This window comes from Primulina eburnea, chromosome 1, assembly GCF_022965805.1.
Source record: "Primulina eburnea isolate SZY01 chromosome 1, ASM2296580v1, whole genome shotgun sequence".
Classification (NCBI taxonomy): domain Eukaryota; kingdom Viridiplantae; phylum Streptophyta; class Magnoliopsida; order Lamiales; family Gesneriaceae; genus Primulina; species Primulina eburnea.
This window is the reverse complement of record NC_133101.1, coordinates 20488363-20514782: the sequence shown is the minus strand read 5'-3', so window position 1 is coordinate 20514782 and position 26420 is coordinate 20488363. Positions and strand designations below refer to the sequence as shown.

Genomic DNA, 26420 nt, shown 5'->3' with positions numbered 1-26420 from the left:
ATCTTTCGTCATCTCAATCTAATCAATATCCCTATGACCAATCACGTCAATATCCAAATGTTCGAAATCAATCTAACCTACGAGATAGTGATGAAGGATATAACAATGATCTCGCTCCTCTGCGTCACTGTTCATGGTATTAGCTTTGGTATGCTATAATTTTTAGTGTGTATTTCTTATTGTGCTATTATTGTAAAATAGTTTTGTATTGATATATTAATTTGCAATAACTTCATATATTTTATTTTTTAGTATGATGTAATTTATATTTAAATTTTTTTTACCAATTTTTTGAATTTATTAATTTTTTTATACAACCGTTCCGCAACCGTTCCGCAAAATAACATTGGAACTGGAACGGTCGTTGCCGTTCCAAGCACCGCAACCGTTCCGGCGAACCATGGGTGCAGAATGCAAATTGTTGAGATCAGAAATCAAGAATCTGTTTATATGCACTCTTTGATTTGTTACAACAATTTAGACCTCAGCTCGATGCAATATTCGTATACACGAGACACAGACAGATGGCATCTCTTATCTCACGAAACCGTCCAAACTCTCCTATATTTGCATTTACAAATGAAAAAGTAGGGCCTAACTCTGATTCTTGTCGATCGATCTTTCTCGGATGATATGGAAGCTAATATCCAAAGATCCATCGAACTTTTGAAGACTAAAGGGCTTATGAAGGAAGACGATATTGTGTTAGTGGTCTCGAATTGAATATCATCCCGACTTCGCCTGCAGAAACTGTGTTTCAATTTATTCAAGTGAAAACTATACATGAATCATGATTATTATTGGAATTAAAACGTTCCTTGAAGCATATTTCGACCATACGTCATTTCCAACAATATATATACTTATTTTCACGAATGCATGTATCAATATAAATCAGCTATATATGATTATAATTGCCCCCTAGCTATGCTCCGGCCCAGGTTCTTTAATCCTAGGAATCCGAACCAAACAGCACGTACACGATTCCAGTTCCGGTTTCTGGGAACGATGGTCGGGTTTATACAATATTTTGGAAATCATATGTCTACCCTAAGCATATTTCATTCCAATTAAGTATCCATAAGTTTCTCTCATGGCGAAATAAAACAAATAACGAAAGAATTAATATGTTATAATCATGTGATATTACGGGAGCTTGATGATTATAACTATTGAGTTAATCAAATTAATAATAATTTCTTATTAACCAAGATTGTAAAATAAATATAAATAAAATAATCCAAATGGATGCATGGATGAGCCGATTTGGATTGAATTATATATGGACGAGGAATATCATATGAATTTTTGACAATTATACAAGGACAATAACAAATAATCATGTTCTTAATACACACAAGACTAAAGAAAAAAAAAACATACAATCCGCGCAAACATCATCAAAAGGTCGAGGTCGGGATTGATGTGATGAAACACCCGTAGAGTTGGCGAAACTAAGATAGCCGCTGCTGCTCTGTCAAGCCAACAGTTAAGGATAGACCTTAATTATCGTAACCTTATGACACAAGCTATCTTCACACGGTCGAAGCCATCTCCAAGGCAGACCCTGGCTAATGAAACTCCCAACCAAACTCTCAGAGGATAGCGTTCATGTGACACAATTCCCTAGACCTTAATGCCCCCTCTTAGGTTACAGACCCTCGCAACCGAGTCCGGCGAACAAGATCGATGGAAACTGATTTATAAAGAACAAATTATTTTTCAAATTCTCGATGTGGGAACACAAGCAAAAGGTTATTTGGAGAGAGTTTTTTTTTTTTTTTTTTTTCACATTTATTGCACTTAACCATGTTTTAAAAAATTATTGTTATCCATAATCATCTTATAAATTATTTTAACAGCTTAATTATAAACTAAATCAAACACTTTTAAATCTCGGGTTCATGTATAGTCATGGACTTTAAACATGGCGTGTACCTAAAATACCCTTCTTTATTCTTTTTACCCATATCAAATAATTATTATAACATAATGAAAGAATATTCATTTTTCAAAATGATTTTTTTAATAAATAATCGATAATAGTAATAAATTTATATGAATACGAACAATAATAAATAAATGTATAATATTAATAATGTTAGGTTAAGCGCACATGAGTGATAATAGTAATGAGATGAGTTATCTTCTGAGAAGTTATTGTGCGTCAAACTGCTGACATTGCGTCAATTGATATGGTTGGCTATGTGAATCATAAAAGAGTGACGTCATATCTTAACGAGTAACATCGTCTTTACCGGGGATATGTCGGCGGTAGAGAAATGGTAAGACTGATCTCTAATATATATGATACAACACCAGCAGATAGACACGTATTTTCTCGGACGCACGAGCCTAACAGCCCGACCCATTAGCACCCAAGTAGGTGCACTTTGCGCTGCCACATGTATAAGAAAATAAAGTCGTGGTTTGGCTAACAGCTATAATTTTTTGCCTAGTGGTAAGTGCTTTGTAGGGCCCCGGGTCCGATATCTAATACTAAAAATTTTAAATGTATCAAACCAAACGATTTAATAAAATACATAATTTCTTGTTCACAAACTGACATAAATATCGTAAGAATAATTTAAATGTCTCAAATGTTTGTAATAAAATTTTCAACATGCCAAAATAAAGTAGTGAACCAAAGAAATCCAAACATCATCACATAGCTCCTAAGACCCGAGAATCCACTCTAACTCGTATCTCCTCGCCTGGAGCTGGACTCTAGCATCCCAAGCCTCGCCTCACCTACCGTCAAGCACATGAAAACAAGAGGTAGCCGACATGCCGGTGAGTATAAACCCAGTATGATACAATCAATAACATATGAGAATTAAAATTTCAAATATCTCATATACAATTCATAAAGATGCAATATAATGAAATGCATGATCAGAAGCTGTGGGCTATCAATAAATCTCAAGATCAAGTGAATCATCTGGTCATAGGGTACCCAAGAGAATAGAATCACCCAGCAACATCCACCGACTCATCCGCTCGGGGTGGGGTGCTGTGTTCTACAATCCCAAGACTATGGTGCGCCTATAGAGAGTGTTCAGGCCATAGCAGCGACCTCCGCATACACTATGCCAACTCAACTATAGCCCCATACGTCTAACAAATCAATAAATCAAGGCGACCTCTGCCATATCAATTCTGAATAGACAAGTGGCTCAATATGCAATGTAATGATGCAAATCAATATCATCATTTCGATATAATAATAAACTCATCTCAAGGCCACAATAATCATCAAATCACAAGTAATTCATCGAGCCATAGAATTTTCAATTTAAAAATAAAAATGATACTTTTTACCTCGTATGTTATCAACCGTAACATACCTTTCGAATATTACCAACAAAAGATCAAAATATATTGTTGAGAAGTCTTGAACCCTTGCAGTCTACTCGATTCGCTATCAACCAACTTAGAGTAAATAATCTTGAGCCAACTCAAGTCAATACTTCAACCAAATCTTCAATACATAAATCAAGAACTCAGATTACTTATCAATACATAGCACTTTTCGTACAAAATTCATAATTAATTTAATACGGCTTCAAATCAAGATCCGTAGATTTCTTAATCATAATATGCCATCAAAACATTCATTGGATCATTTTGTCAAACACTTGGCGTGCATGCTAAAGAGTTAGTTCCTCTTCAATTCCATTTCTTATCAAAAATATCAATACATACAATGCCATCAACATCTCAATAATCATCAACCCATATCAATTAATCCATAAACCAACACCATCAACAAACTCATAATATCTCCAACACCAAAAACTAAGAACAAACTAGATCAAAAGCTTACCTTAGCTTCCTTGAACCCAAAACTATCTTGATCTCACTTCAATAATCCAACAAAATGCTTGAATCAAAGGAAGGAAATGAAAAGAAAAGGAACCCTAGTTCCCTTGCTCTGAAGAAACCGAGAGAATGGGAAAGAAATGAGAGAAAAGTGAAGTCTCCACCTATTTTATACCTTAAGACACCAAAAACACGACTTTACTGTTCACAGACCGCGGGTGCACTAGCCCATGCACCGCGGGTGCGGTGTTCTTTCGCAAACTCAACAAAAATTTTTAAAATCAAGACCGCGGGTGCGGTAAACTTAGGAGCGCGGGTGCGCTCTATACTCTGCGCACAGCTTCTCCAAAGATCGTCTTTGAAACGCCTCTTCCCGACATATATTGGAAAAATGGTAAACTACAGAGTTGTAGCTCTATGTCTTGGCTTTCATCTCCCAAAAATTCAGCTCATTTGGAGGTCAAAGTAAAAAGTTATGCTCAATCTCCCAACATGTGTCATTGTAGGAACGACGATACGCACGACACACTTCGGGGCGCTTTTGGCTCGTCTTCCCTAATGATTTGAACAAAACTCAAAACTAGAAAGTTATAGCCTTATGTCTTATATTTCTAATGAAAAAAGCCTCACATCAATTGGATCAATATACAAAATATTATGCTAAAAACCACAACTTGTGCCATATTTTTCATACCGTTTCTGCACGTCCATTACCTATTTAGCTCAAATTCAACCTTTGATTCTACCCACCCATAATCTATTCCATTCTATAACATCATTATCATTCATACCATAACGTAAAGCCAAGAACCATCCCAACTACTGTCATATTATATCAAAATTCGGGCATTACAATTCCTCCCCTCTAAAAATAGATTTCGTCCTCGAAAATAATGATCTCTTTCATGTCTAACATATAATAATCAATACTGAAATTAAAACCGAGAATAGAAGCGTACTTCATTTGAATAACTCTGGATATTTATGTCTCATTTTATCTTCTAATTCCCAAGTTGCCTCCTCGACACCATGTCTGTTCCACTGTACTTTAACCAACGGTATCAATTAATTTCTGAGTTGTTTATCTTTTCTGTCTAGAATCTGAATCGGTCTCTCAATGTAGCTCAAAGTCTGATCTAACTCAACCTCATCGGGTGGAAGTACATGAGAAGGATCTAGATGATATTTCCTCAACATAGACACATGAAAAACATCATGAACACCTGACAATGCAGGAGGAAGAGCTAATCTATAAGCCAAATCACCAACACGTTCCAAAATCTCATACGGACCTCTGAATCTCGGTGATAATTTACCCTTCTTTCCAAATCTAATTGTACCACGGAAAGGACATATTTTCAGAAAAACTCTGTCACCTTTCTCAAAAATCAACGGCCGTCTCCTGATGTTCGCATACTTAGCCTGCCTATCCTGAGCAGCTCTCATACGACTCTGAATCAATTTCACTTTCTCTGTCATATCTTTTATCATATCAGGTCCTACAATTGGTGCTTCAGATAAATCGTCCCAATACAGAGGAGATCGACACTTCTTGCCATATGATGCTTCAAATGGTGACATTCCAATGCTCACTTGATAACTATTGTTATAAGAAAACTCGACAAGTGGTAATGAATCCTACCAACCAATACCAAAATCCATCACTACAGCTCTCAGCATATCCTCTAATGTCTGAATAGCACGTTCTGACTGTCCGTCTGTCTGAGGATGATATGTTGTACTCAAATGCAAACGAGTACCAAGGGCCTCTTGTAAACTCTGCCAAAAATGAGAAGAAAATCTGGGATCACGATCTGATACAATTGACTTAGGCACACCATGCAATCTCAAAACTTCTCTGATGTACAATCGGGCCATCTGATCATGCCTATATGTCATCTGATAAGGAATAAAACATGAAGACTTGGTTAATCTATCAACAATAACCCAAATTTAATCGCAACCCCTCGACGACCTCGGCAATTTCGTGACAAAGTCCATGGTGATATGGTCCCACTTCCATTCTGGAACCTTAAGGCTATGCAAAAGATCTCCTGGTCGCTTCCTTTCTGCTTTCACTTGTTCACAATTCAAACAACGAGATACAAATTCTGCTATGTCAGATTTCATTATTTTCCACCAAAATTGTTTCTTCAAATCATTGTACATCTTTTTACTTCCAGGGTGTACACTGAACTTACTGCAATGAGCATCACGCAAAATCTGCATCCTCAACTCTGAAATATCAGGAACTACAATACGATCATTCACAAACAAAATACCCTCATTACTGACCTGAAATTCTGATTGATGTCCTGATCTGACGAGTTCAACTGATTTCTGAAAGCTTTGATCTAACCTTTGGGCCTCTTTAATTTTTACAAACAACTCCGGCTCTGCCTGAATCATAAATACTCTTACAGGTTGAGTATCTACCACAAAATCCAAACCAGAAAGACAACATTCTTCTACTAGATCAGATACACTGCTAAAGATAAAAGACATATTGCATACTTTTCTGCTCAAAGCATCGGCTGCTGCATTAGACTTTCCTGGATAATATTTTATTTCGCAATCATAGTCTTTCAACAAATCTAACCAACGCCTCTGTCTCATGTTCAACTCTGCTTGTGAAAAGAGGTATTTCAAACTCTTATGATCAGTGAATATCTCAAATTTCTCACCATACAAGTAGTGTCGCCAAATCTTTAGCGCAAAAACCACTGCTGCTAGTTCCAAATCATGCACTGGGTATCTAGACTCATGTGGCTTCAACTGTCGTGAAGCATAGGCAACCACACGACCATGTTGCATTATACACAACCCAATCCTTGAAGTGAAGCATCAATGTGCACTGTAAATCCTCCTACACCTGATGGAATAGTGAGAACTGGAGCACTGGTCAATCTCTTCTTAAGTTCAACAAAACTATTCTCACATGCCGATGACCAAATAAATGGTGCATTCTTTTGTGTCAACTGGGTAATTGGCCTCGCAATCTGTGAGAATCCTTCAATAAATCTTCGATAATATCCTGCCAAACCCATAAAACTACGTACCTCAGGAACTGATGTCGGTCTAGACCAATTGATGACTGCCTCAACTTTACTCGGATCAACTGATATACCTGCACTTGAAATCACATGTCCAAGGAATACCACTATATCCAACCAAAACTCGCATTTGGATAATTTAGCATACAACTTTTCAATTCTCAAAATTTGCAAAACAGCTCTCAAGTGCTCGGCATGCTCAGATTCAGATTTTGAATAAATAAGAATATCATCAATGAAGATCACAACAAATTGATCTATATACCGTTGAAACACACGGTTCATCAAATCCATAAATACCGCAGGTGCATTGGTCAACCCAAAAGGCATAACTAAAAATTCAAAATGCCCATACCTGGTACGAAAAGCAGTCTTAGGAACATCTGCCTCTCTAACTCTTAACTGATGAAATCCGGATCTTAAATCAATCTTTGAATATACTGAAGAACCCTGCAACTGGTCAAAGAGATCATCAATCCTTGGCAAAGGATACTTATTCTTTACTGTGGCTTTATTCAACTGTCTATAATCGACACAAAGCCTCATAGACCCATATTTCTTCTTCACAAATAAAACCGGAGCACCCCAAGGTGAAACACTTGGTCTTATATATCCTTTAGCCAATAAATCCTCAAGTTGTTCCTTTAGTTCCTTCAGTTCAATTGGCGCCATCCTATAAGGAGCTCTAGAATTAGGGTGTGTACCTGACATCAACTCAATGTTGAACTCAAACTCTCGGGCTGGAGGAAATCCTGGAATTTCATCTGGAAATACATCTGAAAATTCACTAACAATTGGAATATCTGCCAATTTAGGTACTGACCTTGAAATATCAATCGCATAAACCAAGAAACATTCGGCTCCTTTCTGCAACAGACGAGTCATGGACAAAACAGATATCAAAGGAATCTTAGCTCGAGAACCCTTACCATAGAATGTCCAGTGATCTGTCATATCAGGTTTAAACTTAACAATTTTCTGAAAACAGTCTACAGTAGCCTTGTATCTTGTCAACATGTCAATACCAACTATGCAGTCAAAATCAGACATTTACAATACATACAATCAAGCTCAATAACATTATCTCCATAACAAAATTCACAACTATTTATCATTTCAGCTGACCTCATCACTTTGCCCAGTGGAGTAGAAATAGATAATGTAGATGATAATGGCATAGAATGCAACGAATTCAATGTGACAAAGTGCTCAGCTATGAAAGTATGTGATGCACCAGTATCCATCAAAACATAAGCAGGATAACCTAAGAGAAAACAATTACCTGCAATGACATTATCTGGAGCATTATGTGCCTCATCCTCAGTGAGTGCAAAAACTCGAGCCTGCTGTCTAGGTGGTTGTCCTACCGTATGGCTACCACTCTGTTTGTTCTGATCTGTCCGGTTTGATTGCAGATAAGAATGAACTGTAGGGTTCTGACGATTCTGGTGAGGTGTCTGTCTCGATGATCCCCCACTCTGAGACATATCACTGCCACGGTTAGGACACACTCGAGCATAGTGTCCCACCTGGTTACACAAGTGGCAAGCTCCTGAGATTCCTCTACACTGATCGGTATAATGTATACCACCACACTGACCACAAGTCGGACTTGAATAACCAGTACTCTGAACTGAACCAAACTGTCTCGATCCACTAGAACTCGAAAAATTACTGCCATGTCTCTTAAATTTCTTGCCTCTAGCCTTGAACTGCTCTCTAATGTTACCACTGTTACCGCCATTATTACCCTGTCTGAACTGGTGCCTATACTGTGGTTGTTGGGGTCGTTGCATCTGAGAACCTCTCTGCCTAATGATTCCAGTTTCAGCTCCCTTGGCTCGATCAAGAGCCTCAGCAAAAGTGTTAGGCCTTCCAGTATTAACCAGAGTAAATATATCTGGATTAAGACCATTTATGAAATGATCGGCCTTAGCTTCTTCATCGGATGCTACATGAGGAGCAAATCTCAGTAAATTCGAGAACTTAGCAACATAGTCCTCAATATTCAGATTTCCCTGCTTTAAATTTGCAAACTCGGCTCCCCTATCTTTCCTGTAAGAGGTAGGAAAGAAACGCTGATAAAATTCAGATTTAAAAATATCCCAGGTAACAATCGTACCTCGACCCTCTAAAGCTTTCTTTGTCATGATCCACCAACTCTTAGCAACATCTAATAACTGATGAACAACTAACTTGATTCTACGATCATCTGGATACTCAAGAGATTCAAATAATTGATCCATATTCTCCAACAAGTTCTCACACTCTAATGCATTCTCGGTACCCTTCAACATCGGTGGGTGCAAAGACTGAAATCTGGCTAACAGTATCTCCATCGGAGTCGGAGTTATATCCATCTGAGTATGAGTAGCACTACCCTGATCTTGTGCCACTGGTATGTCTTGTCTAGGTCTACAACGACCTCTACCTCGAGTAGCCATGTCTGATATAAAATAGATCAAACACATATAAAATCACAATATCATAATTATCTCAATCTTGTATCAATCATCTTTGGCTCTTGAAACTCAACAATCTCAAAAATCTCGAATATAGCTCAACAATATAATATCTCAATTATGATCATGTATTTCACATCATAGCACAATGAAAATTCTAGCAAATATATCACATGATCAAGAAATTAAAACTGACTCGATCTACCCTGTTCCCAAATATCTTACGCTCTGATACCACCTAATGTGGGGCCCCGGGTCCGATATCTAATACTAAAAATTTTAAATGTATCAAACCAAACGATTTAATAAAATACATAATTTCTTGTTCACAAACTGACATAAATATCGTAAGAATAATTTAAATGTCTCAAATGTTTGTAATAAAATTTTCAACATGCCAAAATAAAGTAGTGAACCAAAGAAATCCAAACATCATCACATAGCTCCTAAGACCCGAGAATCCCACTCTAACTCGTATCTCCTCGCCTGGAGCTGGACTCTGGCATCCCAAGCCTCGCCTCACCTACCGTCAAGCACATGAAAACAAGAGGTAGCCGACATGCCGGTGAGTATAAACCCAGTATGATACAATCAATAACATATGAGAATTAAAATTTCAAATATCTCATATACAATTCATAAAGATGCAATATAATGAAATGCATGATCAGAAGCTGTGGGCTATTAATAAATCTCAAGATCAAGTGAATCATCTGGTCATAGGGTAAACAAGGGAATAGAATCACCCAGCAAAATCCACCGACTCATCCGCTCGGGGTGGGGTGCTGTGTTCTACAATCCCAAGGCTATGGTGCGCCTATAGAGAGTGTTCAGGCTATAGCAGCGACCTCCGCATACACTATGCCAACTCAACTGTGGGGACCCGGACGCTAATCATGTTCTTAATCATCATTGGGACTAATTAATCAATTATAAAACAGGGTCTAAAAATTTTTCTTTTAAATGCAAAGCGGAAACGTAATGTAATTCAATTCAAATTACATCATAAACATACACATCCTGTATGATCTACAAGTATTCAACTAGGTTCAACTACTACAATCAAGTAATAAAACCTATCTATGTCCAAGTCCGAAATCACCACGCTAATCTCGATCTTTCTTCACCTCTGTGACCCTGAACCTGCCCCACCTGTTGTCATGCACACATACAAAACAAGACAACAGCCGGATAACTCCGGTGAGAATAAATCCCAGTATAAACAATGTAAACATGCAATCATATAAAAACATATATAAAAGTATATAAGCAATAATCATAACATGTATCAAATCAGAAACATCAGTTAATATCAAGAATAATTCCTATTCTAAACATGCACCAAACTTAGGAACATAAAGCAATATCAAGCAATGAATCACACTCAGACTCAGACTCGACTCAAACAACGCGTCGTCTCAGACTCGACTCAACTCTAACCTAGGGATCCCGATGTCTGGATATTGATATAATTCTTATATCCAGTGTCTGGGCGAAACAGCCTCAGAATTGACGACTCAGTCAAAGATTAAGCGAATCAGCGATGTCTGGGCAACTCAGCCTCAGAATTGACGACTCAGTCAAAGATTATGCGAATCAGCATTGTCTGGGCAACTCAGCCTCAGAATTGATGATTCAGTCAAAGATTATGCGAATCAGCAATAATTAGACGACTCAGTCAATAGCCAGGCGACTCAGCCAATGACTAGCAAATCAACAAGCAATACATGCAATGGCTATGACTCAATAGCCTACAGACATCAATCTCACACATACAATGACTATAAATCAATAGCCTACAAATATCAATCTTATTAATCGCAAATATCAATGCAATAAAATAAAGTATGTGATTTAGGGAAACTCGAGTCAAACCTTACTCGAGTTGTGCAATCCCAACTCAACATTAATTTATACCTTTCTTTCTGATATTCTGGCTCTGTCGAAGTCTCGAACCCCAAGCCTGTCAATAACTCAATGTCCAGTTGTAGCCTACGTCGATAGGAACTCAATACCGAAGTCGGATTCAAAATCGGACGGACGGATTTCTCAGAAAAGGCGTAAGGATTTTCAATCCTTTTTCAGAAACCCTTTTCTCGGAACCTTTATCCTCGTTTCTGATTCTGAATCAATTTGCATGTTTATATATATATATATATATACCACGTACATGCAAGCAAGCAAGTGGCTCACCCCACGCTTTCCACGTCTCGCGCTCGAGCGGTAAGAAACTACCGCTCGGGCGCGAGCTCGGCGCTCGAGCGGTGCCACTCTGCCGCCGGGGCGCGAGGCCCTCTGTCCGTATGCTTGGCTTATCATATTCTGGCGCTCGAGCGGTAATATTCTACCGCTCGGGCGCCACCTCTTCTGCCCGAGACACATATTTGTTGAACATTGGCGCTCGGGCGGTCTCTTTCTACCGCTCGGGCGCCACTGATTCTGCCCGAAAATTACATAACTCATATGTTTTAACCAATTTGGTCGCTCGGGCGGTCTCTTTCTACCACTCGGGCGCCACTGATTCTGCCCGAAAATTACATAACTCATATGTTTTAACCAATTTGGTCTCGGAGTGATCCCACTATACTCACATCCGTTCATCATCAATAAATCATCTCAGATTACGTTAATCATTTCAGATTACGTTAATCAAATTCTTGGGCATTACATTTCTCCCCCCCTAAGATACGATTTCGTCCTCGAAATCACAGGTGAATCAATCATATCAGTAAGAAGGTATATAACAGAAACTGAATAGAAAGCTCACATCAGTTAAATAACTCGGGAAATCTCTGTCTCATGTCTGACTCTGTTTCCCAAGTATCTTCTTCTATGCCCTGACGACTCCCCTGAATCCTCATATGAAGCATCATAAAGACATTTATCATCTCAATAAAAAGGGAATCACCATTTCTTTCCGTACAACGTTTTGGAAGAAGCCATTTCAATACTCGTCTGATAGCTGTTGTTGTACGAAAACTCAAAAAGTGGCAGTGTATCTTGCCAGCTAGAGCTAAAATCAAGCACTACTGTTATCAGCATATCCTCCACTGTCTGGATCGTCTATTCAGACTATCCATCGGTCTATGGATGATATGTGGTACTAAGATATCACTTCGTACCTAGAGCCTGCTGCAAACTCTGCCAGAAGTATGATGTAAACCGAAAATCATGGTTTAAAACAATCGACCTTGGCACTCTATACAGTCTGATCATTCATCTGACATAAATCTCAGTCATCTAATCATAACTGTACGTCATCTAGTACGGAATAAAGCATGCGGATTTGGTCAATCTGTCAGTTACAACCCAAATCGCATCACGACTCCGGGAGGATCTCAGTAATTTCATTACAAATCTATGGAAATGTGATCTCATTTCCCTTCAGGAATATACAAACTCAGTAATAGTCCTCCTGGTTTCTTTCTTTCAACCTGCACCGGTTGGCAATTCAGACATTTGGCTACAAATTCAGCAATATCAGCTTTCATTTGTTTTCACCAACACTGTCTTTTCAAATCCTTATTCATTTTCTTGCTGTCAACTATCTGATTCAAACACGAATTCAGAATAACAGCAATATTCAATCAGATTCAAAACATCATTCATCGGTACTGATCAACTAAACTCATCCAACCGTAAATATCTGACATTGATATTCACCTTGGCCAACTGATTACGGTTTAATTTTGCTAAAATCAACAGATATATCCTCTTCAGATATAACACACCCTGAATGCAATCTGTCTCAATCAGGATTCACCATTTCAACAGTTTCTAATATCAAATCAAGGCTACAATCAATCTCTCCTACTGAAATCAGATTTGAAATCTTATCGGGGAAAAACATTAATATCTCTCATATCATTGGTAATTCAATCAATGATCGACTCAACTTCAGTAATCAATTGATTACCTAAGGAGTCTCTCTACTTCTTTCTGTAATAATCGAGTCATAGATAGTACGAATTATCAAAGGAATTCTCAATCTAGAATCCTTATCGTACTATATTCATCTCTTGGCCATCTCAGGTCCGATTCTCACCATCTCCTGGAACTAATTTAGGGTAGCTCTGTACTTGGTCAACATCTCAATATCAGTAATGCAGTCCCAAATCAGAAGCCACCAGTACAATTACCAGCTACCACATACTCTAACTCAATCTCATTCTCATTCTACTGTAGTATACATCGTCTTACAGAATTCACTGCTATACAAACTCTCCCCAACGGAGCAAAGCCATACACTACAGTAAATAAAGACTCAACAGGCAATGCATAACTCAATGCAAATCATTCAAAATAAATATAGGTGAAGCACCCGTATCTATCAATACAAAAGCAGGATAACTATATCAAGAATCGTTACCTGCAACATCAATCATCTGGTGCTTCCTGAGCCTGCTCCTCGGTCAAAGCAAATAATCTGGCCTGCTGTCTAGGAGGTTGGCCAACTATCTGGCTTCCTCCTGGCCTCTGCTGTGACTGAAATGGTGCTGGCTGAAATGAAGGAACAGCAGCTGATTGTCTACTCCACTGTGCTACTGATCCAGATGATTCGGTTCCCTGAAATCTTTGAGAACCTTTCTGTGGACACACTCTGGAAAAATGTCCCTGTTGTTTGCAGAAGTGGCAGCTACCAAGTACTCCTTGGCATTGCTCAGTGGAATGTCTCCCTCCACAATTTCCACAGTAAGCCCCGGTATAACTCTGCTGGGGACCACTGGAACTAGAAGAACTGCCGCCAGACTTCTTAAACTGCTTCCCTCTAACCTTCAGAAAATCTTTCTTTCCACCACTGCTACTGCCACTCTCGAATCTGAGAGGTGGTTGCGGTGGTCTCCATTCTGGAGGAACAAATGCAGCTCCTCTCTGCCTTATCAGGCCCGCTTCGGCGCCCTTTGCTCTATTCATGGCATCTGCAAAGTTATTCGGTCGCCCTGTGTTCACCAATGTAAAAATATCGGGGTTCAGGCCATTGATGAACTGGTCGGCAGTAGCGTCCTCGCTACCAGACACATGTGGAGCAAATTTCAGCAAGGAGGAGAACTTAGACACGTACTCCTCTATGTTCATTTGTCCCTGCTTTAGATTGGCAAACTCCGCCCCCTTGTCCTTTCTGTACGACACTGGAAAGAATCGTTGATAAAATTCAATTCTAAACATATTCCAGGTAATCGTCGTACCTCTATGCTCGAAGGCTCTCTTTCTCGTAATCCACCAGTCCTTGGCAACATCGCGCAACTGGTGCCCAATTAACTTCACTCTCTTCTCATCTGTATACTCCAATGAGTCAAACAACATTTCTATATCACCAAGCCAACTCTCGCATTCCACAGCGTTCTCTGTTCCTTTTAAAGTTGGCGGTTGAAATGACTGAAATCTTTTCAGTAAGGTTTCCATTGGAGTCGGTGTAACATCCATTGGAGGATTTGATGTACTACCCTGTTCTTGTATTCTTCTCAAAGGCATATCTGAATATCACAAGGATTAGTAACCTCAATCCAACAAACCTGTTTCAATTCAGTTCCCTCCTCCGATCATCTTACTGCTGATCTAGAATCGGTGCTGATCCAGTCTCAATAAAACATATTACTATATCAAATCAGATAAACAAGTAACATGTATTAAAGCAGTAAGACATGCTAGCATCCAAAAGCAGGAAAGAAAACCTCAATCTACCCCGCTCACTAGCCTCCTCTATCTCAATCTAAAGGATCTATCGCTCTGATACCACCTGTTGTGGGGACCCGGACGCTAATCATGTTCTTAATCATCATTGGGACTAATTAATCAATTATAAAACAGGGTCTAAAAATTTTTCTTTTAAATGCAAAGCGGAAACGTAATGTAATTCAATTCAAATTACATCATAAACATACACATCCTGTATGATCTACAAGTATTCAACTAGGTTCAACTACTACAATCAAGTAATAAAACCTATCTATGTCCAAGTCCGAAATCACCACGCTAATCTCGATCTTTCTTCACCTCTGTGACCCTGAACCTGCCCCACCTGTTGTCATGCACACATACAAAACAAGACAACAGCCGGATAACTCCGGTGAGAATAAATCCCAGTATAAACAATGTAAACATGCAATCATATAAAAACATATATAAAAGCATATAAGCAATAATCATAACATGTATCAAATCAGAAACATCAGTTAATATCAAGAATAATTCCTATTCTAAACATGCACCAAACTCAGGAACATAAAGCAATATCAAGCAATGAATCACACTCAGACTCAGACTCGACTCAAACAACGCGTCGTCTCAGACTCGACTCAACTCTAACCTAGGGATCCCGATGTCTGGATATTGATATAATTCTTATATCCAGTGTCTGGGCGAAACAGCCTCAGAATTGACGACTCAGTCAAAGATTAAGCGAATCAGCGATGTCTGGGCAACTCAGCCTCAGAATTGACGACTCAGTCAAAGATTATGCGAATCAGCATTGTCTGGGCAACTCAGCCTCAGAATTGATGATTCAGTCAAAGATTATGCGAATCAGCAATAATTAGACGACTCAGTCAATAGCCAGGCGACTCAGCCAATGACTAGCAAATCAACAAGCAATACATGCAATGGCTATGACTCAATAGCCTACAGACATCAATCTCACACATACAATGACTATAAATCAATAGCCTACAAATATCAATCTTATTAATCGCAAATATCAATGCAATAAAATAAAGTATGTGATTTAGGGAAACTCGAGTCAAACCTTACTCGAGTTGTGCAATCCCAACTCAACATTAATTTATACCTTTCTTTCTGATATTCTGGCTATGTCGAAGTCTCGAACCCCAAGCCTGTCAATAACTCAATGTCCAGTTGTAGCCTACGTCGATAGGAACTCAATACCGAAGTCGGATTCAAAATCGGACGGACGGATTTCTCAGAAAAGGCGTAAGGATTTTCAATCCTTTTTCAGAAACCCTTTTCTCGGAACCTTTATCCTCGTTTCTGATTCTGAATCAATTTGCATGTTTATATATATATATATATATACCACGTACATGCAAGCAAGCAAGTGGCTCACCCCACGCTTTCCACGTCTCGCGCTCGAGCGGTAAGAAACTACCGCTCGGGCGCGAGCTCGGCGCTCGAGCGGTGCCACTCTGCCGCCGGGGCGCGAGGCCCTCTGTCCGTATGCTTGGCTTATCATATTCTGGCGCTCGAGCGGTAATATTCTACCGCTCGGGCGCCACCTCTTCTGCCCGAGACACATATTTGTTGAACATTGGCGCTCGGGCGGTCTCTTTCTACCGCTCGGGCGCCACTGATTCTGCCCGAAAATTACATAACTCATATGTTTTAACCAATTTGGTCGCTCGGGCGGTCTCTTTCTACCACTCGGGCGCCACTGATTCTGCCCGAAAATTACATAACTCATATGTTTTAACCAATTTGGTCTCGGAGTGATCCCACTATACTCACATCCGTTCATCATCAATAAATCATCTCAGATTACGTTAATCATTTCAGATTACGTTAATCAAATTCTTGGGCATTACATTTCTCCCCCCCTAAGATACGATTTCGTCCTCGAAATCACAGGTGAATCAATCATATCAGTAAGAAGGTATATAACAGAAACTGAATAGAAAGCTCACATCAGTTAAATAACTCGGGAAATCTCTGTCTCATGTCTGACTCTGTTTCCCAAGTATCTTCTTCTATGCCCTGACGACTCCCCTGAATCCTCATATGAAGCATCATAAAGACATTTATCATCTCAATAAAAAGGGAATCACCATTTCTTTCCGTACAACGTTTTGGAAGAAGCCATTTCAATACTCGTCTGATAGCTGTTGTTGTACGAAAACTCAAAAAGTGGCAGTGTATCTTGCCAGCTAGAGCTAAAATCAAGCACTACTGTTATCAGCATATCCTCCACTGTCTGGATCGTCTATTCAGACTATCCATCGGTCTATGGATGATATGTGGTACTAAGATATCACTTCGTACCTAGAGCCTGCTGCAAACTCTGCCAGAAGTATGATGTAAACCGAAAATCATGGTTTAAAACAATCGACCTTGGCACTCTATACAGTCTGATCATTCATCTGACATAAATCTCAGTCATCTAATCATAACTGTACGTCATCTAGTACGGAATAAAGCATGCGGATTTGGTCAATCTGTCAGTTACAACCCAAATCGCATCACGACTCCGGGAGGATCTCAGTAATTTCATTACAAATCTATGGAAATGTGATCTCATTTCCCTTCAGGAATATACAAACTCAGTAATAGTCCTCCTGGTTTCTTTCTTTCAACCTGCACCGGTTGGCAATTCAGACATTTGGCTACAAATTCAGCAATATCAGCTTTCATTTGTTTTCACCAACACTGTCTTTTCAAATCCTTATTCATTTTCTTGCTGTCAACTATCTGATTCAAACACGAATTCAGAATAACAGCAATATTCAATCAGATTCAAAACATCATTCATCGGTACTGATCAACTAAACTCATCCAACCGTAAATATCTGACATTGATATTCACCTTGGCCAACTGATTACGGTTTAATTTTGCTAAAATCAACAGATATATCCTCTTCAGATATAACACACCCTGAATGCAATCTGTCTCAATCAGGATTCACCATTTCAACAGTTTCTAATATCAAATCAAGGCTACAATCAATCTCTCCTACTGAAATCAGATTTGAAATCTTATCGGGGAAAAACATTAATATCTCTCATATCATTGGTAATTCAATCAATGATCGACTCAACTTCAGTAATCAATTGATTACCTAAGGAGTCTCTCTACTTCTTTCTGTAATAATCGAGTCATAGATAGTACGAATTATCAAAGGAATTCTCAATCTAGAATCCTTATCGTACTATATTCATCTCTTGGCCATCTCAGGTCCGATTCTCACCATCTCCTGGAACTAATTTAGGGTAGCTCTGTACTTGGTCAACATCTCAATATCAGTAATGCAGTCCCAAATCAGAAGCCACCAGTACAATTACCAGCTACCACATACTCTAACTCAATCTCATTCTCATTCTACTGTAGTATACATCGTCTTACAGAATTCACTGCTATACAAACTCTCCCCAACGGAGCAAAGCCATACACTACAGTAAATAAAGACTCAACAGGCAATGCATAACTCAATGCAAATCATTCAAAATAAATATAGGTGAAGCACCCGTATCTATCAATACAAAAGCAGGATAACTATATCAAGAATCGTTACCTGCAACATCAATCATCTGGTGCTTCCTGAGCCTGCTCCTCGGTCAAAGCAAATAATCTGGCCTGCTGTCTAGGAGGTTGGCCAACTATCTGGCTTCCTCCTGGCCTCTGCTGTGACTGAAATGGTGCTGGCTGAAATGAAGGAACAGCAGCTGATTGTCTACTCCACTGTGCTACTGATCCAGATGATTCGGTTCCCTGAAATCTTTGAGAACCTTTCTGTGGACACACTCTGGAAAAATGTCCCTGTTGTTTGCAGAAGTGGCAGCTACCAAGTACTCCTTGGCATTGCTCAGTGGAATGTCTCCCTCCACAATTTCCACAGTAAGCCCCGGTATAACTCTGCTGGGGACCACTGGAACTAGAAGAACTGCCGCCAGACTTCTTAAACTGCTTCCCTCTAACCTTCAGAAAATCTTTCTTTCCACCACTGCTACTGCCACTCTCGAATCTGAGAGGTGGTTGCGGTGGTCTCCATTCTGGAGGAACAAATGCAGCTCCTCTCTGCCTTATCAGGCCCGCTTCGGCGCCCTTTGCTCTATTCATGGCATCTGCAAAGTTATTCGGTCGCCCTGTGTTCACCAATGTAAAAATATCGGGGTTCAGGCCATTGATGAACTGGTCGGCAGTAGCGTCCTCGCTATCAGACACATGTGGAGCAAATTTCAGCAAGGAGGAGAACTTAGACACGTACTCCTCTATGTTCATTTGTCCCTGCTTTAGATTGGCAAACTCCGCCCCCTTGTCCTTTCTGTACGACACTGGAAAGAATCGTTGATAAAATTCAATTCTAAACATATTCCAGGTAATCGTCGTACCTCTATGCTCGAAGGCTCTCTTTCTCGTAATCCACCAGTCCTTGGCAACATCGCGCAACTGGTGCCCAATTAACTTCACTCTCTTCTCATCTGTATACTCCAATGAGTCAAACAACATTTCTATATCACCAAGCCAACTCTCGCATTCCACAGCGTTCTCTGTTCCTTTTAAAGTTGGCGGTTGAAATGACTGAAATCTTTTCAGTAAGGTTTCCATTGGAGTCGGTGTAACATCCATTGGAGGATTTGATGTACTACCCTGTTCTTGTATTCTTCTCAAAGGCATATCTGAATATCACAAGGATTAGTAACCTCAATCCAACAAACCTGTTTCAATTCAGTTCCCTCCTCCGATCATCTTACTGCTGATCTAGAATCGGTGCTGATCCAGTCTCAATAAAACATATTACTATATCAAATCAGATAAACAAGTAACATGTATTAAAGCAGTAAGACATGCTAGCATCCAAAAGCAGGAAAGAAAACCTCAATCTACCCCGCTCACTAGCCTCCTCTATCTCAATCTAAAGGATCTATCGCTCTGATACCACCTGTTGTGGGGACCCGGACGCTAATCATGTTCTTAATCATCATTGGGACTAATTAATCAATTATAAAACAGGGTCTAAAAATTTTTCTTTTAAATGCAAAGCGGAAACGTAATGTAATTCAATTCAAATTACATCATAAACATACACATCCTGTATGATCTACAAGTATTCAACTAGGTTCAACTACTACAATCAAGTAATAAAACCTATCTATGTCCAAGTCCGAAATCACCACGCTAATCTCGATCTTTCTTCACCTCTGTGACCCTGAACCTGCCCCACCTGTTGTCATGCACACATACAAAACAAGACAACAGCCGGATAACTCCGGTGAGAATAAATCCCAGTATAAACAATGTAAACATGCAATCATATAAAAACATATATAAAAGCATATAAGCAATAATCATAACATGTATCAAATCAGAAACATCAGTTAATATCAAGAATAATTCCTATTCTAAACATGCACCAAACTCAGGAACATAAAGCAATATCAAGCAATGAATCACACTCAGACTCAGACTCGACTCAAACAACGCGTCGTCTCAGACTCGACTCAACTCTAACCTAGGGATCCCGATGTCTGGATATTGATATAATTCTTATATCCAGTGTCTGGGCGAAACAGCCTCAGAATTGACGACTCAGTCAAAGATTAAGCGAATCAGCGATGTCTGGGCAACTCAGCCTCAGAATTGACGACTCAGTCAAAGATTATGCGAATCAGCATTGTCTGGGCAACTCAGCCTCAGAATTGATGATTCAGTCAAAGATTATGCGAATCAGCAATAATTAGACGACTCAGTCAATAGCCAGGCGACTCAGCCAATGACTAGCAAATCAACAAGCAATACATGCAATGGCTATGACTCAATAGCCTACAGACATCAATCTCACACATACAATGACTATAAATCAATAGCCTACAAATATCAATCTTATTAATCGCAAATATCAATGCAATAAAATAAAGTATGTGATTTAGGGAAACTCGAGTCAAACCTTACTCGAGTTGTGCAATCCCAACTCAACATTAATTTATACCTTTCTTTCTGATATTCTGGCTCTGTCGAAGTCTCGAACCCCAAGCCTGTCAATAACTCAATGTCCAGTTGTAGCCTACGTCGATAGGAACTCAATACCGAAGTCGGATTCAAAATCGGACGGACGGATTTCTCAGAAAAGGCGTAAGGATTTTCAATCCTTTTTCAGAAACCCTTTTCTCGGAACCTTTATCCTCGTTTCTGATTCTGAATCAATTTGCATGTTTATATATATATATATATATACCACGTACATGCAAGCAAGCAAGTGGCTCACCCCACGCTTTCCACGTCTCGCGCTCGAGCGGTAAGAAACTACCGCTCGGGCGCGAGCTCGGCGCTCGAGCGGTGCCACTCTGCCGCCGGGGCGCGAGGCCCTCTGTCCGTATGCTTGGCTTATCATATTCTGGCGCTCGAGCGGTAATATTCTACCGCTCGGGCGCCACCTCTTCTGCCCGAGACACATATTTGTTGAACATTGGCGCTCGGGCGGTCTCTTTCTACCGCTCGGGCGCCACTGATTCTGCCCGAAAATTACATAACTCATATGTTTTAACCAATTTGGTCGCTCGGGCGGTCTCTTTCTACCACTCGGGCGCCACTGATTCTGCCCGAAAATTACATAACTCATATGTTTTAACCAATTTGGTCTCGGAGTGATCCCACTATACTCACATCCGTTCATCATCAATAAATCATCTCAGATTACGTTAATCATTTCAGATTACGTTAATCAAATTCTTGGGCATTACATCAACTATAGCCCCATACGTCTAACAAATCAATAAATCAAGGCGACCTCCGCCATATCAATTCTGAATAGACAAGTGGCTCAATATGCAATGTAATGATGCAAATCAATATCATCATTTCGATATAATAATAAACTCATCTCAAGGCCACAATAATCATCAAATCACAAGTAATTCATCGAGCCATAGAATTTTCAATTTAAAAATGAAAATGATACTTTTTACCTCGTATGTTATCAACCGTAACATACCTTTCGAATATTACCAACAAAAGATCAAAATATATTGTTGAGAAGTCTTGAACCCTTGCAGTCTACTCGATTCTCTATCAACCAACTTAGAGTAAATAATCTTGAGCCAACCCAAGTCAATACTTCAACCAAATCTTCAATACATAAATCAAGAACTCAGATTACTTATCAATACATAGCACTTTTCGTACAAAATTCATAATTAATTTAATACGGCTTCAAATCAAGATCCGTAGATTTCTTAATCATAATATGCCATCAAAACATTCATTGGATCATTTTGTCAAACACTTGGCGTGCATGCTAAAGAGTTAGCTCCTCTTCAATTCCATTTCTTATCAAAAATATCAATACATACAATGCCATCAACATCTCAATAATCATCAACCCATATCAATTAATCCATAAACCAACACCATCAACAAACCCATAACATCTCCAACACCAAAAACTAAGAACAAACTAGATCAAAAGCTTACCTTAGCTTCCTTGAACCCAAAACTATCTTGATCTCACTTCAATAATCCAACAAAATGCTTGAATCAAAGGAAGGAAATGAAAGGAAAAGGAACCCTAGTTCCCTTGCTCTGAAGAAACCGAGAGAATGGGAAAGAAATGAGAGAAAAGTGAAGTCTCCACCTATTTTATACCTTAAAACACCAAAAACACGACTTTACTGTTCACAGACCGCGGGTGCGCTAGCCCATGCACCGCGGGTGCGGTGTTCTTTCGCAAACTCAACAAAAATTTTTAAAATCAAGACCGAGGGTGCGGTAAACTTAGGAGCGCGGGTGCGCTCTATACTCTGCGCACAGCTTCTCCAAAGATCGTCTTTGAAACACCTCTTCCCGACATATATTGGAAAAATGGTAAACTACAAAGTTGTAGCTCTATGTCTTGGCTTTCATCTCTTAAAATTTCAGCTCATTTGGAGGTCTGAGTAAAATGTTATGCTCAATATCCCAACATGTGTCATTGTAGGAACGACGATACGCACGACACACTTCGGGGCACTTTTGGCTCGTCTTCCCTAATGATTTGAACAAAACTCAAAACTGGAAAGTTATAGCCTTATGTCTTATATTTCTAATGAAAAAGGCCTCACATCAATTGGATCAATATACAAAACATTATGCTAAAAACCACAACTTGTGCCATATTTTTCATACCGTTTCTGCACGTCCATTACCTATTTAGCTCAAACTCAACCTTTGATTCTACCCACCCATAATCTATTCCATTCTATAACATCATTATCATTCATACCATAATGTAAATACAAGAACCATCCCAACTACTGTCATATTATATCAGAATTCGGGCATTACATGCTTGATGCTAACAATTGGTATCAGAGAGAGGTCATGTGTTCAAATCTCCCAAGAAGAATATTTATATGTTTCTTGGGGGCGATGTTGGATTAAATGTACATGAGTGAGTAGTACTGGGATGAATGACATACTATGAAGTTATCTTACGTCAAGCTGCTGATGTCGCGCCTCTTAATCTGGTTAGCTAGGTGGGTCGTAAAAGAGTTACGCCAGATATTAACGGGTAATACTGTCTCTACTGAGGATATGACCGATGATAGAGAAAGAGTTAGACTGATTTGTAAGGAATATGCGACAACACCATCATATAGACACCCATCACCCCAAACTCATAAGCCTAGCAGACTGATCTATTAGCACCCAAGTTAATGCACTTTGTACTGCCACAAGTATTAAGGAAATAAAGTTGCATATTTACTAACAGCTATAAATTTTGGCATAATGATAACCGCTTGATCTTTACAAATAATTAATAGAATTTCAGATAAAATAATAATATTTGTCATCATCACCATCATTATTGATAATTAACATTTTTTTACGGTTTGTGATGATTTTCATTTTAATAAATTATTTATTATTATTATTATTATTATTATTTATTTTTCGTTTTATTATTTTCTTATTTTCACAAATGCATGTATCAATATAAATCAGCTATATATAATTTTAATCGCCCCCTATGCTCCGGCCCAGGTTCTAGTTCCTCATGTTCTAGTTCTTTAATCTTAGGAATCGGAACCAAACCGTACGTACACGATTCCGATTCCGATTTCTGGGAAAGATGGTCAAGTTCATACAATATTTTGGAAATCGTATGTCTACCCTAAGCATATTTCGTTCCAATTACGTATGGATAAGTTATTATCTCATGGAGAAATGAAACGAACAACTAAAGAATTAATATGTTACAATCATGTGATATTACTGGAGCTTGATGATTATTGAGAGAAATATTTTATTCCTTTATTATTTTGTTAAATTGATAATTTAAATTTAAGATTTTGTCTTTCTAGATTAAAAGATTTTATTTGATTTATTTATAGATTACAATATTTTGCTTGATTTTTTTTAGATGATAAGATCTTGATTGATTTATATCTAGATAAGACCGATCTATTAGCACCCAAGTTAAAGCACTTTGTACTGCCACAAGTATTAAGGAAATAAAGTTGCGTATTTACTAACAGCTATAAATTTTGACATAGTGATAACCGCTTGATATTTACAAATAATTAATAGAATTTCAGATAAAATAATAATATTTGCCATCATCACCATCATTATTGATAATTAACATTTTTTTACGGTTTGTGATGATTTTCATTTTAATAAATTATTATTTATTATTATTATTATTTATTTTCCGTTTTATTATTTTCTTATTTTCACAAATGCATGTATCAATATAAATCAGCTATATATAATTTTAATCGCCCCCTATTCTCCGGCCCAGGTTCTAGTTCCTCATGTTCTAGTTCTTTAATCTTAGGAATCGGAACCAAAACGTACGTACACGATTCCGATTTCGATTCCGATTTCTGGGAAAGATGGTCAAGTTCATACAATATTTTGGAAATCGTATGTCTACCCTAAGCATATTTCGTTCCAATTACGTATGGATAAGTTATTATCTCATGGAGAAATAAAACGAACAACTAAAGAATTAATATGTTACAATCATGTGATATTACTGGAGCTTGATGATTATTGAAAGGAATATTTTATTCCTTTATTATTTTGTTAAATTGATAATTTCAATTTAAGATTTTGCCTTTCTAGATTAAAAGATTTTATTTGATTTAATTATAGATTATAATATTTTGCTTGATTTTTTTCTAGATGATAAGATCTTGATTGATTTATATCTAGATATTATATGATTTGTTTTCAATATGATTTTTATCTCCAATATATTTTATCCTTGTTAAAAAGAGTTATATATCTAATGAAAATCTTGTTTCTATATTTTGTAGGACTCTTTTGTTAGGTCAAGCAAATGTTATATATAAGAAGAACTTCACGGCCGCAGGAGGGGGTTGGAGAGAATAGAGTCTTTTTCGTTTGAAGCTTTTCGTGTGAGTCTTTTGGTGTGACTCTTTCGTGAGGTCGGCAGAAGAGCGCATACATAGAGGAAAAATACAAAATCCGAACCTATATTTTTATGAGAAGTTTTCGTGTGATCGGTTGATCACTTTACAGCGTAGGAGAGCTGCTGGATTTTTCTGAACACACACAGAGTTCAGATATTGAAGATTTTTGTGTTGAAGATTTTGTGTGATTGATTCACATATACCGTGTTGCTGATTGGTGTTGACAACACTCAAGAACAATACTGACGCAGAGTGTTGATCGAAGAGTGTCGTCGTTTGGTTTTATGCAACACACTTTTTATTTTATGCATCTAGTTTTTATGTGGTTTGTTTTGATGCATTTTTAATTCCTTGGAGTGTCAAGGAATTTTATTTTTTTTTCTCACTAGTATTGTTTTGGTGTAAACGATTTACATAATTTTTCTAGTGAATTTTTTGCCATGAGGCATTGCACAAGTATTCGTACTTGTGCATAATTTAAATCTGGTGTTAATTTATTAAAGTTATATTTGTGTGTTAAATACTTAATTTCCGCTGCTGTGTTGTGTACAGTGTTGACAACACCGGACACAACACTAACTTCTGATACACACATTTTAATGTTTTCAATTTATTTCCTGTACAACAATTCCTTACAAGTGGTATCAGAGCCAACGCTTGATACACTAAGTGATTGATTCTGGTTTATTGTTGTTTTTGTTTGCAGGAAATTTTACAGAATCCGAATGGACTTACTGTCTACAAACACTGCTGTTTTGAAGGAAAAATGCTGATTGCAAGTCAACCCGCACGGTGTTGCCTCTGGTGTTGCAACACCGGGCCGCAACACCACTTCAAAATCCTTGTGTTTCAATGCTAAATCTCACAATGACTCAGGTAATCATGAAATTCAGGATACTGATTCTGATGAACTCACTTTTGAAAGTGTGCAGGCTATGTATGAAGAGCTATACGAAGATTGAATCAAAAGAAATAAAATAAATTATATGCTCTCAAAGGAAAATAC

The 26420-nt window shown here is 38.4% G+C and overlaps 2 protein-coding genes across 2 annotated transcripts in view; both read right to left on the bottom strand.

Annotated features, from left to right (window-relative positions):
• Nucleotides 1-5775: 5775 nt before the first annotated feature.
• Nucleotides 5776-6636, bottom strand: LOC140805502 (uncharacterized). Its single transcript, XM_073161773.1, has 3 exons — nt 6507-6636; nt 6024-6254; nt 5776-5900 (listed from the first exon to the last, which is right to left on the bottom strand). The coding sequence occupies exons 1-3, from the start codon at nt 6634-6636 to the stop codon at nt 5776-5778; spliced, it is 486 nt and encodes a 161-aa protein (XP_073017874.1).
• The window catches only part of LOC140805497 (uncharacterized), a 28350-nt gene continuing 8565 nt past the window's right edge, over nt 6636-26420 (bottom strand). The window contains exons 2-5 of the mRNA XM_073161768.1: nt 21991-22124; nt 7955-9321; nt 7580-7742; nt 6636-6832 (exon numbers count right to left, since the gene is read on the bottom strand). Coding sequence (XP_073017869.1) covers nt 6636-6832; nt 7580-7742; nt 7955-9319 — 1725 coding nt within the window. The 5' untranslated portion in view covers nt 9320-9321; nt 21991-22124. The remainder of the gene's footprint in view (nt 6833-7579; nt 7743-7954; nt 9322-21990; nt 22125-26420) is intronic.

Bases quoted from the DNA above. Each gene is read 5' to 3' on its own strand.
- LOC140805502 (XM_073161773.1), bottom strand. From the start codon at position 6,636: ATGCAACATGGTCGTGTGGTTGCCTATGCTTCACGACAGTTGAAGCCA. The intron at 6,255-6,506 runs GTGAGAAATTTG...ATTTTGTGGTAG, and splicing joins TTGGCGACACTACTTGTATG to ATACTCAACCTGTAAGAGTA. The intron at 5,901-6,023 runs GTAAGTTCAGTG...ATTGTGAACAAG, and splicing joins TTTGCGTGATGCTCATTGCA to TGAAAGCAGAAAGGAAGCGA.